The sequence below is a fragment of the Nematostella vectensis genome, chromosome 9, assembly GCF_932526225.1.
Source record: "Nematostella vectensis chromosome 9, jaNemVect1.1, whole genome shotgun sequence".
NCBI classification, from domain to species: domain Eukaryota; kingdom Metazoa; phylum Cnidaria; class Anthozoa; order Actiniaria; family Edwardsiidae; genus Nematostella; species Nematostella vectensis.
In genome coordinates, this window is record NC_064042.1 from 4,406,051 (window position 1) to 4,419,537 (window position 13,487).

General features: G+C 41.3%; 2 protein-coding genes across 3 annotated transcripts; both read right to left on the reverse strand.

Moving 5' to 3' along the window:
• Positions 1 to 662: 662 nt before the first annotated feature.
• LOC116621535 lies at positions 663 to 5,590 on the reverse strand. 2 transcript variants are annotated; one of them, XM_032387366.2, is made up of 4 exons: positions 5,430 to 5,590; positions 3,357 to 3,495; positions 2,371 to 2,582; positions 663 to 1,522 (listed from the first exon to the last, which is right to left on the reverse strand). In XM_032387366.2, exons 1-4 carry the CDS (start codon positions 5,496 to 5,498, stop codon positions 1,094 to 1,096), a joined length of 849 nt encoding a protein of 282 aa, XP_032243257.2. In that variant the 5' UTR covers positions 5,499 to 5,590; the 3' UTR covers positions 663 to 1,093. The 2 variants fall into 2 exon arrangements, with proteins under 2 accessions (XP_032243257.2, XP_032243256.2); XM_032387365.2 differs by having other exon boundaries at positions 3,354 to 3,495; positions 5,430 to 5,589.
• A 1,092-nt stretch (positions 5,591 to 6,682) lies between these two features.
• LOC5517325 lies at positions 6,683 to 10,678 on the reverse strand. The gene is made up of 4 exons (XM_048732851.1): positions 10,516 to 10,678; positions 8,693 to 8,846; positions 7,935 to 8,167; positions 6,683 to 7,399 (listed from the first exon to the last, which is right to left on the reverse strand). The coding sequence occupies exons 1-4, from the start codon at positions 10,579 to 10,581 to the stop codon at positions 7,085 to 7,087; spliced, it is 768 nt and encodes a 255-aa protein (XP_048588808.1). The 5' UTR covers positions 10,582 to 10,678; the 3' UTR covers positions 6,683 to 7,084.
• Between the last annotated feature and the right edge of the window lie 2,809 nt (positions 10,679 to 13,487).

Consider the following 13,487-nt stretch of genomic DNA (forward strand, 5'->3'; position numbering starts at 1 on the left):
TACCCGCAGATAGTCGTATTTTATTTCAGCACACAGACAGTCTTTGTTAATATTGTAAATTAAGTTCCACCAATAAATATTATGATTTTCCCTCTTCCAATCAAAAAATGGTTTCATTCCGTTTGTCTGACACATATAGTCTATTTTATCTACTGTCTTCCATTTATGGTTTTAATGCGAAATAATATAGATGGGCGTATTTGGTGATAGTGCCTGAAACTGCAACGTTCAAAACTTCCAAAACAAAGGGCCTGAGTCAGTCTGACGTGAGTCACGCGAAGCTAGGGGCAAAGTTTGCCGTGGGTCATACGGGAAGCCTGGGTCATAGTGTTCCATTGGTCACGGGAAGCCTGGTTCATAGTCTGCCGTGGGCCATACAGGAAGCCTGAGTCATAGTCTAACATGGATCACGGGTAGCCTGGGTCGTTGTCTGCCGTGTATTACGGGTAGCCTGGATCATTTTTTGCCCTTGGTCACGAAAAGCATGGAAAGCCCTATGAGTATGTTATCCATACCACTGTTCCTAAAACACAATTCTGAAAACAATTTAGTCATATGCTTTAGATAAATCAAACCTTGGAGAAAGTCAGGAATGTATTCCAAAAGAAGAATGCAATACACCAAAAACTGGAAATCGAGTCTGAGGCAGAGTCGATTTCCAGTTTTTGGTGTATTGTATTCATTGTTCTGATACGAGATCGCGACAGTTTGGGCTTTTTGATTCTATTCCAAAAGAAGAATGGTTACAGAACATTGTTAGTTATTTAATGAACGCTTTTATGGAATGCAATATAGAAAAGAAATTGTGCGCACCTAATTTGCGCGTTGCTTTTCAAACGGTAGGCGTTCTTTTCACTACTTACTCGCCCCACTTCCACGCTGCAAAATTTCTATTTGTCGTCCCTATTCTAAGGCCTCCATATAATGAAACGATTAAAGTTATAGGCCCAATTTCAAGTCAGGCTGAGCTGCCGGCTTATAACGGGTTGGAAATCAAGCCTAGTAAAGTTGTTACAGTTCTTATTATGATTTCTTGTATGACAGGCAGTATCATCAAACACCCTTCTCTATATATTCTATTTCTCTATAGACCCTAGACCCCCGCGACTGCCGGCGACTGAGTCGGGGCTTGGGTCGGTGCTTGTGTCGGCGCTTGAGTCGGTGCCTGGGTAGGCGCCTGAGTTGGGGCTTGGGTCGGAGGCTCGACGCAACTGCATGTTGTCTCCTCGATCAGCATTCCCTCATCCTGGCAGATCTGCCGTAGACAAGGCTGACACTCGCACTGGCACGTGTTCGGGTTTCTCCACCTATATAACGGACACCGCTGGGCGGGGCTACATAGGCACTTGCACGTCGCCGAGCTGAAGTACTGAAGGGAGTTGCACTGGGTCTGCGCATCGCTTCGGCACTTGCACCTACACTCGTTTTGACTGAACACCTGCATTTTTGGGTCACAACTGGATAACTTCACTGGACAGTCCTCGCGGCAGCCGGTGTGGTTATACTCGTTGATGCTGAGGAACTAGTTAGGGGCATAAATGTTAAGAATTGTTATCCTATTTGCCTGCTCACACTAATAGGCCCGATTCATACGTCGCGCTCCTGCCGTGACGGATCTGATTGTCTTTGATTTTGCCATCGTCCCGTTCTCAAGAGGACGTGTAAAAGCAAGAAATGCCGTCCTGAAAAGAAGGAGCGCCGACAAGAAATGCGTTCGCGCTCAATTTCAACGTGCACGAAGCGGCGTCCTCTTACAGGCGTCGTGGATCAAAATTACCCCAATGTTAACCCTATTCAGACCTATTAAGCCCCCCCCCTCCCCCCTCCGGAAAAATTGCTGTAACTTCTGAAACATAGCAGCTAAGAAACTAAAACTTGGTGACTTTTCTTTAAATCTACCTGCTACCTTTTGATGCCATTGACATGTCAATGGCATCCAGGTTGCCATGTTACCATGGCAACCGTTTTTTTTCACACATAGGTTTCCCAAAAACTAAAAAGTAATAAATTTTTCATATTTTGGTCCTGTTTCTCAGATTGAAAGGCCTCTTTGGACTTTGTTTAGGTGACAATTTTCACAACAGCGCTAGAATTTTTTTACCCCGGATATTTGGGGGGAGAGGTGGGTAAATTTTGCTCTCTCAGCTGTTGTTAAACATGTCACTAGATTTACTAGATGACACTTTAAAAGCTCATATTATTCCCTGGGAACGAGGACGATGTAGTGCTACAAGTGTGAAATCCCTACCTGGCCTCCTGGCCAAAGCTGTTGTTAAACATGTCACTAGATTTACTAGATGACACTTTAAAAGCTCATATTATTCCCTGGGAACGAGGACAATGTAGTACTACAAGTGTAAGTATGCCTACCTGGCCTGTGGCAAGGTCAAACACTTCAAAAGTCACCGTCTCCATATGCGTAACGAAGCACTTGTGATTATGCATAGACCCCCCGCTACCGCCACACCGGTGCAGGTAAACGTGGGTGGGGTAGATTTGCGCGTGGGACGGCATGGGAAGAGCTACGGGCTGAAGGCGAGGAGCACAGTGCGCTTCGGTTGGACTAATCACTGTCGCCCCGTCTATTACGGATACAAAACACTGGTAAGGTTGTGATGATGTTGATGATAATGACGGTGATGATAATGATGATCAAGATGAAGTGGATGATGATGATGATGATGATCAAGATGAAGTCGATGGTGACGATGATGATGTTGATGATGGTAGTAGTGGTGATGATGATGGTGATGGTAATGGTGACGGTGACGGTGGTGGTGGTGGTGATGATGATGGTGATGGTGATGGTGATGATGATGATGATGTGATGATGATGATGATGATGAATAGGGGTAGTGGTAATGATAATCAACTGATACTATCATGATGATGATTCTCATAAAATGGCGGCCTGCAAAATCACAGAGATGGAAATGATGAAGATAATCATAATGTTAAACTCATGATATTATGATGTTGATGATGGATAGGGTGATGATGATGACGATGATGGTGATGTTGAGACTGATGATGTAATGATGTTGGTGGTGATAATGATAATTATGTGATGAAATTGATGACGATAATGATGAAACCGTGAATATATGATGATGGTTGGTGATGATGAAGATGGTGGTGGCAATGATGACGATGATGATGATGACGATGTTAATGGTAGTGGTGATATAATAACTAAGATGACGGTGATGATAGCGATAAAGACATGATGATGAAAATTATGATTAAGATAGTTATGGTGATCATGATGGTCTGAGAATGGTCATGACCAGGATAAATGAGTCGACAATGATACGTGAGCTTATCACGGTGATAAAACCATGAAATATTTTTACTACTAGTGATGTTGACGTTGTCTATCTGTGGCGCATCGCATTGTCCGGTCAGCGGTGCCGTAAGAGTCCGCTTGCGGACCATCTCCGAGTACTGACTCCGCCTACTGTCACTCATCAGGAGCTCTAGTAACCGCTCGGGAATCTGTTGATAAAATGACATCATCTAATCTACACAGGCACACGACTATTATTTTGAACTCATTCCTTTAACATAGCACCTTAAAGAAGACCAATCACGCCGCCATTTTATGCTCACGCTCAATGGCGAGTCGTCATACAAAGCAACCATTTCCATCGCCTAATTAAAGCAAGTTACCGATAAGTTTTCAATCAAATCCTCAATAACATATCAGACTTCATTCGTAGATTGTTAGTTTGAAGTTTCCTTGTTAATAAACCGCTATATTTTCAATAATAAACAATAACAAAGGAGAGGGTGATCGACATTCTTTAAGTAAGGGATGATTTTGGTAATTGCAATGTAAGGGATCATTTACTTTTCAAATATCCAGTTGCTCTGTAGCTCAGGCATTCTCGACACGCTATCCTAGGTACGCAATTTAAGTTTTTAAAAGAATAAGAAAGACAAATATGGGTACAAGAAGGTCTACTCCTATTTAACGTAAGGTTGCACTTATAGAATCTGTGTCGTAACCCGCAGTGCCTCATAGGTATCAAATAAAAAAATAAATAACGCAAATAAAATAAATACCGGTTAAGAAAGCTTTTGCAATCTTAAACAAAGTTTTAATTTATGTACCCTAAACGTTTACACAGCGTTCGGAGACCAGGATCCAGTCATTTATACCTTACCCATGAACCACTGCGTGGTAGGATACATTGATTCAAGGTCTATATCCCGGGAGGGGGTTCTTCAGGGTAAAAGTAATAGGGATGTTCGTCTAGAAATTTGAAAAATACTCCTTAAACTACCTGCACAACAAAAATTGCTACCCTAAAAAAATAAACCAGAAGCATTAAAAGTACCTTTTCTAAGAGAAAAGCCTTTTTTTTCCAAATACCCCTTAAAATTACCTGAGGCCCAATTTTGACCCCTAAAACCCCTTACACACAGGCCTTGCGTTTCCTGTGCGATTCAGGTCAAAGATTTAGGTAATTGCTTATATGTAGACGGTTATGAAATTTTGGCGGTCATTTGAAATCCAAGTCGGGTCGCGTCTTTATTGTAGGGTGCGTTTGTGCATTTACACCCGTTGGAATAGCAAGTCTTACATTATATTTTTTGAGGATGATAGAGATTTAGTATAGATGATAGCATTATTTTTCTTTATTCTCGATAGCTTAAAGAAGACGCGCTCTATTAACTATGTTAATGTTCTTTGCATTGCAGATTTATACAGCTTGACGACATCTTTTGATTCATTTTTGAAATTGTGTTTACTGTTCGCAACGAACTGACAGATAACTCAACTATTGAGAACTCAGAGTCATAGTTTAGCTTTGTGATTTTTGTAGTGTTCAATAGCTTAACATGCATTCTTTTGTGAACATGTTGCTCTCACATAAAGTTTCAGAACTCATACGTTGCAAGTTATTCCGGACTAACGACTCTTTTCCGCTTACTTGCCTGTGTGCTTTAGATGACGGGCTCGGCTTTCTATTTAGATTAAATCACAGTAATTCATTTTCAATTGAATTTATCTAGCATTCTCATATTTCACCTTGAAAACTTCTAGAAGAAAATGACGCATTTTGAAAGTTTTTTTGGAGGTTACGATGGCTTTGATGGTAGGACGAATGGAGGCAATTTCACTTAAACAGCTCTGGCTTAATTGATAGCTAATTCGGGTGACACTTTCTGACAATAGCTGTTTAAACGGTCGATAAGAACATATTTAGACAATGATAAAATCCTGTTCCAATTTCTAAAACCGTGTATTAAAACAGTGATTCTTAAATTTATGAGCCTCTCCGACCTTCTCTGATATCTATAAAGAACTAAATAATTTCTTGGACAGCTCTTACAAGTATTTGCATGTCAAGTAAAATCAAAAGTAAACTGATGATTGAGTGGTGTTTAAATTTTCGGTTAAATTAAAAGAAAAGTTAACTTACAATTTTTCTCGAGTCGAGTTTTGTGAGGGCGACAAGAAGAAGCACGGCAACGAAAATGGACTTCATCATCCGACGAGAGATACCACGAGCTCTTCCACTAGGCCTATCTTCCCCTCAAAACTCCCCTCGATTACTTTTCTTTTAGTTTGAAGAAACTGACAAAATCTACTTACCAACGATTCTCATTGGCTGTTAATCCTAAGGGACTGGTACCTATCCACTCATCAAGGTACATGATTGGTCAATGAGGCTCTGGCGTCATCAATGTGTAAGTTATCCGAAAATTGTGGCCGTAGAACAAGCATTTAAACCCTAGGCTCCTCAAATATCTCTCGTTCTAATCCCAAATGCAAACTTGGAGAGGTCATTTACTGTAACTGGATCTAAGCCGCGGAAGTAGCTCGAGTGCATCGTATCCAAGTTCTTGTTCACCGTCATGTCTCGGTTATCCATAAAAACGACATTTGGGTATAAAAAAATTCTAATATGCTTGCTTTTTAATCGGTTTCTAGTGACGATAATAATGTATTGGTGATGTTAATACAAAGTTATGATATTATTTTCGCCTTGCCACCCCTTAATTTTTAAAACCACGTTTATAACTTTTAAGAAAATATCGCGAAAAAGGGCGGATGTCAAATTTGAGAGCTCTGTGGATTAGATTTCGAGATGAGGAATGATTACCAGATCCGACATATTGTGTTTTGTGACTCCAAGGCTGGGTGCACGCTTAAACGATGGAATATGCTCTGTGTACTCTTTTTAATAGAAAAATAATAATAAAAAAAGCATTCTCATTGTAAGTCTCATTGTTTTATTTGGCCAAAGTGTTTATAAACTAACACTAACTCATGTCATGTGTCTTTTTACAAAACCAGAGATTTCGACGGGTTGGCGCGAGAGATTTCACCTGTGTTTTTCGACTTCGGGATACCTTTGGAAGGGTGGATATGGGCCTGGTTGCCTCTGTCGTATGCCAAATACGTCAGCTATACTTTGATTTTGCCATTTGGAAATAGCAAAAAAGTAAGTGTCATAAAAATCCAACAAAGCAAAGGGTCATTTCAACTTTTTTTTTAATTCCACAATATCTATTTGTATTGTGCAGTCAATGCGGTCTTTTGTGTCACTGTTTAAGTTCTACTAATTATGTTATATTTTTCCTCATTCCCCTAACCGACCCCCCCCCCCCCCACCTCAATCCCCCTTCCCCCCACTCACACAGACGATCACCAATCCAAGTGTAAACAAGGTTTCCAGTATCTCATGTAATCTCAAAGACTTATTACAACCATTGCCTTCTACATACTCATACTATGCCTCGAAAACTTGTGATCGTTGTACAAAAAACTAAGTCTTATTCCCTGGTCAGGTAATGGTACTTACAGTGCATTTAAATATACAACCCCCAATTTGCCTGGAATTTGCCATGATAAATCGGGGGCTTAGCCATAATAGCCGTAGACTATCATCTATCATCATATGCAAAAAGATGCGCTGGTTCTATAATAAGAAATTATCGCTTTTTTGCAGGCGAGGCCTCCCGTTACCAGTAGCCACTCTTCAGGTAAAATCTAACGACACGCTTATCAACGTACACGAGAAACGTTAGTGTTTTATAGTTTGTAAAATTGTTTATAATTTATTGCTTCAGTCTACTCTACACAGGCACAATGTTCTTCGTCAAAATTCTTGTTGGCTTTTACGCATATATTTCTAAGACAAGAGGCACACTCGCATTTGCATGTGTCTCTGTTCCATTCACGGTAGATCCCGCAGTTCTCCTGGACTAAGCAGTTGCATCGGCAGTTAGCGGGATCCACGTGCTGGTACGTGGTATTGCAGTTGAGCTGACTGGTCTGACATGTACACAAGCAGTTTTCAAATGCTTCGTTAGCATTGCAGTCGGACGCTTTCTTGGTGCACTGGCTTTCGCATTTAGTGTGGTTATACATCACTGCATAGTGACTCTGCAAAACATGTTAAACTTGTTAAACATTGATATAATGTCAAAGAAGCTCGCACAGGCAGATAGTTAGGGGAGGGCACAGGGAGCACGCACAGGCAGATAGTTAGGGGGGGCACAGGGGGCGCGCACAGGCAGATAGTTAGGGGAGGGCACAGGGAGCGCACACAGGCAAATAGTTAGGGGGGCACAGGGAGCACGCACAGGCAGATAGTTAGGGGGGGCACAGGGAGCGCGCACAGGCAGATAGTTAGGAGAGGGCACAATGAGCGCACACAGGCAGATAGTCATTCCTAGTGTACACTAACGACATAACGATATTACAACATAGGTGCCACAAATAGGCGCCAAAAAAACCCCCGCCTTCCATCCTTGGGGACCCAGGGCGTCGCGGAGATCGGGACACAGGGAGCGCGCGCGAAAGAATAAGGAGGAAAAGACGTCTTTTACCCTTCTTTCTTTCGTCTTCACGCTTCCGGTCTCCGCGTCGCCCTGGGTCCCCGAGGATGCCCCCTTTAAACCCTCCCAAGCAGCCGTACCTCATAGGTAACGCCGTCATAGTATTGGACAGAGAGTTTCTCCATGCGACTCGCTACGCACTGCTGGTGCCGCCCTAGTAGGGTGATTCCCATGCACCGGTGGAGGGTCGTGTATTGTGGAATTGCAGTCACGTGGGGAGGGGTGTTAAGTATCACCACAACAGGGCGTGGCGCGCAATCATTCTCACTGTAGTACCGGGAGAAGTCAGAGTCAAACAAGATTTTCTTTGAACCTGGAATTGAACCATTGTTTTCAGTCATGTGTTCGTTTTGTAATGACTCGAATGAATTATGTAAGTCTGATTTGGGTAGATTGATTTCTTTTTGTCCACTTTCAATGGAGTGTCTGTTAGTTGAAACTGTTATACTGTAGAATAGTGTAACTTACCATGGTCTGGCAAAGGAGAATAAATTTATTCCTTCAAATGTTTGTGTGGGGGGGGGATTCATACTGTGCACCTTAATTGGAAGATGCAGACTACTTCTTTTGGTTGCTCCTTTACGAGAACTATGAGTGGTCGATACCAGAGTGAATAAAAAGGGGACCAATCGCCGGAGACCGGGATCTGTGAAAATAGGTTTAAGAAGGGGATCCGATGGGGCAGCAAGGGGCTGTTGTTTCTCGTATTCATATCTATATGGAGTCACATCTACCGTATTTGACATTGTGCACAAAAGAATCAAGGGGGGTGGGGAGGGGCTGTTGTGTGTCCACAAGGATCAAAGGAGGGTGGGAAGGGCATTTTTGGTCTACCTACTGTCATCTATTACGACGTCGCTTTTGTGTCCGTATTCACATGATTCACTTGGATCACTCGCTCGTTTCTCGACATCGGCCTGTGGATCATCGCTCTGCATTCCATCCAACAGGGTGTCCTCCTTGTTCAAATCTGTCAGTAGCGTCAGTGGCCACTGTGGAAAATATACAAAACGTATCATTAAAGCTCAAGCTCAAGGTTTTCATTGATTTATTTTAAGATAGATACAGTTTGGTCTCGCTTCTCTAGAAATAGCCCCATCTTTTATTCGGGCAAGTTTAAACGGGCCTCTAGTGGCCCGAAAGACTCACACTTAATGGCGGCATCGCAAACCTACAATGCTGGACAAAAATAGTTGTCGCGTCCTTAAAAAAGGGCGGATTTCTCGATATCTATGGTTAGTCAACTAGCTTTCTACCCAAGACAAGACAATGTGATTTAAACCCCCCTTCCCCCCTTTCAATGTTGGATGTAACCATGCTTAAATTCTGAGAAAGACAGCCCGAATTGAACAACATTGTACTAGGGGGAGGGGAAGAAGCGCGTAGGAGGGGTAGGGTAACATGCAGTAAAATATGTAAGGCGAAATATGCAGTGAAGGTGAAATATGCAGTGAAAAATCAAAAAAGGCGACAACAGTTTTATCGAGCATTGTAGATAACTAGCATGTTTGTGGGACGTTTAAGAGCCATTGTTGTCGTTGTTGCTGTTGTTGTTGCTGATGATTCCAGCCATGTCTAGAAATCAGGCGCTTGCATAAGAATCGCTGTGAGGTGGGGCGAAAGGATAGCATTTGACTAACTTTTAATCACAATTAACCAACTTTCTAGCATCCAAAAGGCGAGGGGAGGGTGTGCGCTAAGCGACCTTCTAGTTACGAGCCTACAAAATATAAAGGCTTGCTCACCTTTATTAGGGCTACTAGATCTGCTAGTGATAAACTTGATACCGACTAGCGTCTGTCTCTGAGGTCAATAATTTGGGCTCACTGTGGGCTCCCTGTGGGCTCCCTGTGACGTCTTTATATTAGCGTCATATTACTCTACTTTGGCCGATTGTAAAAATAGTTCATCAAGGTCAATTGCCATAATACTAAACCCTCCATTGCCACCTTATCAGCAGCAGTGTTTTTGTCTTTATACTCGACATTACATGCAAATTTTTGTTTACATATTTGGATGATTCCTAGATAACACGGTATTACCCGATATTGCAATACTTTTACTTCATATTAGTTTCATGGCAAAATTAAGATTTGTAAGATTGGTATAATCTGTCATCTATAATAATTGGTGTATAATCTATGGTTTTATTTAAAAAATTTTAATGACCTTAATAATTCTATTGTTGCGTGCTTCAATAACTTCGCCTTTCTTATTCCGCAAGCATATTTTTGAATATTAAATATTGAATGTGTAGGACAGATGAACAAACTATGGGTCCAGTAAACACACTGCGTCTATAGGATACATAAGTCGCGTAAATAAATACGATTTACGAAATCAGAATTGCATCATGAAATAAACGCGCTTTCACAGAAATCATTTCGCTTGTTTAAATGCCCTTATTACTCTTGGCGACGCTTTGGAATCACGGCAAGTTTATCCAACGCTTTATGGGACAATTATTAACAATTAAAAACAATTTGCGAAAGCAGAATACATAACTTTTGCCTCTTTGCTGCTAGTATAAATATACTGTTGCCGCATTTAATCGAAATAATATTATTGGTAATGTATTTCTTTAAGGAACTCTCTCTAAAAAGAGGGTTGCGACGTAACACTAAGTTATTTTTCTAAAGAACATAATGTTTGTGAATGTACCTTGAACGACGTTGATGTCTGAGTATAAGCGAAAGCAAGTACGGCTAAAATGTAGAGAACACGCATGTTGACTGCGGTACGCTAAAATCAGTGATGCGCGGAGTTTAAAGACGCGGAAAGATATGCACCACAGTCCGGTGACTCGTGCGGCAGCCGGGTCGTGACATGAGTTATTCACGTTCTGATTGGACTAAAAATGCTGGGATTATATAACCCTATTAATTACATTGGACAACGCTGTAAGACGTAACGAAGAATGGACCAGAAAAAAATGAACACGAAGTGCAAAAAACTTACAGTTCAGATTGAGTTCTCGTACACCTTCTATGATAATAACATTGTTACAATCTGTGTTTGTTTGCTAGACTCGAGGTGGAAATGAGCTACCTTTTTGATATAAAAAATACTTACATAATGAAAAAAATGATTTATTCTTGCGGTGATTATGGAGCATCTGCCAAATTTAGTAATATTTATGATTAAATATGAGGGAAGTAGTTTTCGTACTTTTCATAATGACAGATGCAGGCGTGATAAATAAAACAGGGGACCCTCTTTTTATACCGGCGCTGAAACCTCTCGATTGCTTTGGACCAACGTGTTAGAGGAGTGGCGAAGGCGGACGTTTACGATAAACAGGTCACTCGAAACCGAAATATTTCCCCCCTAAATATTTCCCAAATAAAAACATTCGGTTTCGAGAAGTGCGCTAAAGAAATTACAAGTACAATCTCCAAATCTGGAGTGATTTGTCGGCGATGGATCTTTCATTTTTTTTTAATCAGCTTATAAGAACTAAGCCAGTCATAGGAAAGCTGAGGGAGGGCTTTACCGCTGCTGCCGTTATTTTGTTATTTTATAGTCTTCGTCATCTAACAAAATGGTCTCAAACAAAGGTATATAACCCCAGTTCTTAAACGAAACCCAATAAACGGACAACCGAATTGATCATTCAACACCCTATCTAGGATAGCAGTAATATGAAGTTTAGACAGAGCTAACCGTTACTTGGATCAATTTTTCTTGGCTTGCGCCAAAACCGCTTAATATAGTTAAAGAGAATTGAATAGAAGCTGAAGTGCGAGAGTTTTGCGCAGACGTGAGTGCCAAAGTCAAGTCGTTTCCAAGATACGGTATCCAGCACTACGCTCGCACTAACAAAGAATGCTCATTAGCTCGCTTGGTAAAGGGCTTTTGTTCGCAAATATCGGATCCCCTGGCTCCGGTAGTAGCCCATCTTAATGTAGTTTTATCAACGGAAGCAAGCTAATAACGATGGATTATGCTTATTTTATTGCGAAAGATGAGAAATAAAATAAGCGGGTCGATTTATAAAGATAACGTGTAATTCCATCTATCATCATCATCATCATCATCATCATCTTCATCTTCATCATCATCATCGTCATCATCATCGTTATCATTTGATGTTCATTTCTCTGTTACTAGTATGCTGCAACCAAAAGTCAAAACAAGAGTATTGATGCTCACACGTGGTGCTTATTCTTGAAATAAGCACTTCTTAAAATATCAAAATAAACAAGGATCCGTTTCACATTAGGGATGAGGGGAAATAAAAGGCTAAAATTATCATGTCGCTGTTATTGTCGTCAGAAGTAGTGATACATAAAAACTATTCTCTACAAGGCGTCTGTAGGGTCACAGATAACTTGATGTTGATTGATATTCGACATCTCTAAGAAATTCAAGTGTTTTTATATATACACACAAGTACATGATTTTCACGTTAACATTAATAAAAATACAAAAACAAGTAATACAAGAGTCCAGCTACTTTTAGAATACCACCCCTAGTTAAAAAAAGAGTCATATATAAATTTAGAAACCTCCCCCTGCGCTGTTATAGGAAGATTTATTAGGTTCTGAAAAATGAGTCTTTCATCAATATATATTTTATCTTTCATGACCTTGTTAACTTTTAAAACCTTAAGCACTCGTTTTCTTGCCATCTCATGTCGCTTAATTTGATCAGGAAGTGGAACTCGTCTTATTCGACCTTCCCTGAATTACTGAGAACAGATTTTATCCTCAGGATTTCTAAAGGGACTATGGTAGCGCCCAGTCTCGATTTCAAGTTTATGACTACCCACATCCTTAGGTGGGTGAAGGCTTTTCGGTGGTTGAGGTTGGGAATGTTAGAAAGGTGTGTCTCAAAATCTTATGTCGTTTTGAAAGTTCTATACACATGATACAGGGCCCTGAGGGGGGGGGGGGGGGGGGGTCCAAATCCCGATTCCCGCCCGTTATTCTCGCAAAATCCCGGTGGCTGTACTGCCATTATACAGGGGAGGCTGTATAATGGCAGGGGGGGAGGGGAGGGGGGCTGAAAAGAGGGCATACATTTAGAAGGGTTAGGAGTCTTAGGAAGTGACGTCCGCTGAGCAGCAAAAAAAGATCTTAAAATGCGAAAACTAATATTGATTAACAACGTTTTCAGCATAAACAAGAAGAGATTTGAAAATTTCCGTTCCCGCGTTAAAGCATTTTGATTCCCGTTCCCGGTAAATAGACAAATCCCGTTTCCGGAAACCCTAATCCCGTTTTCCCGGCTCAAAAATAAGGCGAATCCCGGCTCCGGTTTTACCCCGTCAGGACCCTCTCTAGGTTTTTTTTTTTACCGGAATGTTCCAATTCTTGCGCTGCCATAGGCATCACAAGTCCGTACCAAGGGGGAAGGGGGGGGGGGGGGGGGGGGTGCAAGGAGTGCGTTTGCACTCCCTCCCACTCCCACAGCGGCGGTGCTATTAGTAGACAAAACTGTTAAGCATAAGCGAATTAATTTAAAAAAACGGGGCATTCTAGATTACTCTTATATGTTAGAAATCTAAATGTCAAACTTTTTTGTTACCAAATCCGACAAGAAAGAAAGAAACATCCCCGGAGATTCTGATTTTTTTATCAGAAATCTAACCCCGTACCCACTATCCCCCCCAAAAAAAATTTCCCAGATT

Bases quoted from the DNA above. Each gene is read 5' to 3' on its own strand.
- LOC116621535 (XM_032387365.2), bottom strand. From the start codon at position 5,498: ATGATGAAGTCCATTTTCGTTGCCGTGCTTCTTCTTGTCGCCCTCACA. The intron at 3,496-5,429 runs GTAAGTTAACTT...TTTTATCAACAG, and splicing joins AACTCGACTCGAGAAAAATT to ATTCCCGAGCGGTTACTAGA. The intron at 2,583-3,353 runs GTAAAAATATTT...TATCCGTAATAG, and splicing joins CAACGTCAACATCACTAGTA to ACGGGGCGACAGTGATTAGT.
- LOC5517325 (XM_048732851.1), bottom strand. From the start codon at position 10,581: ATGCGTGTTCTCTACATTTTAGCCGTACTTGCTTTCGCTTATACTCAG. The intron at 8,168-8,692 runs GTAGGTAGACCA...GTTCAATTCCAG, and splicing joins CGACGTCGTAATAGATGACA to GTTCAAAGAAAATCTTGTTT. The intron at 7,400-7,934 runs GTACGGCTGCTT...CATGTTTTGCAG, and splicing joins ATGACGGCGTTACCTATGAG to AGTCACTATGCAGTGATGTA.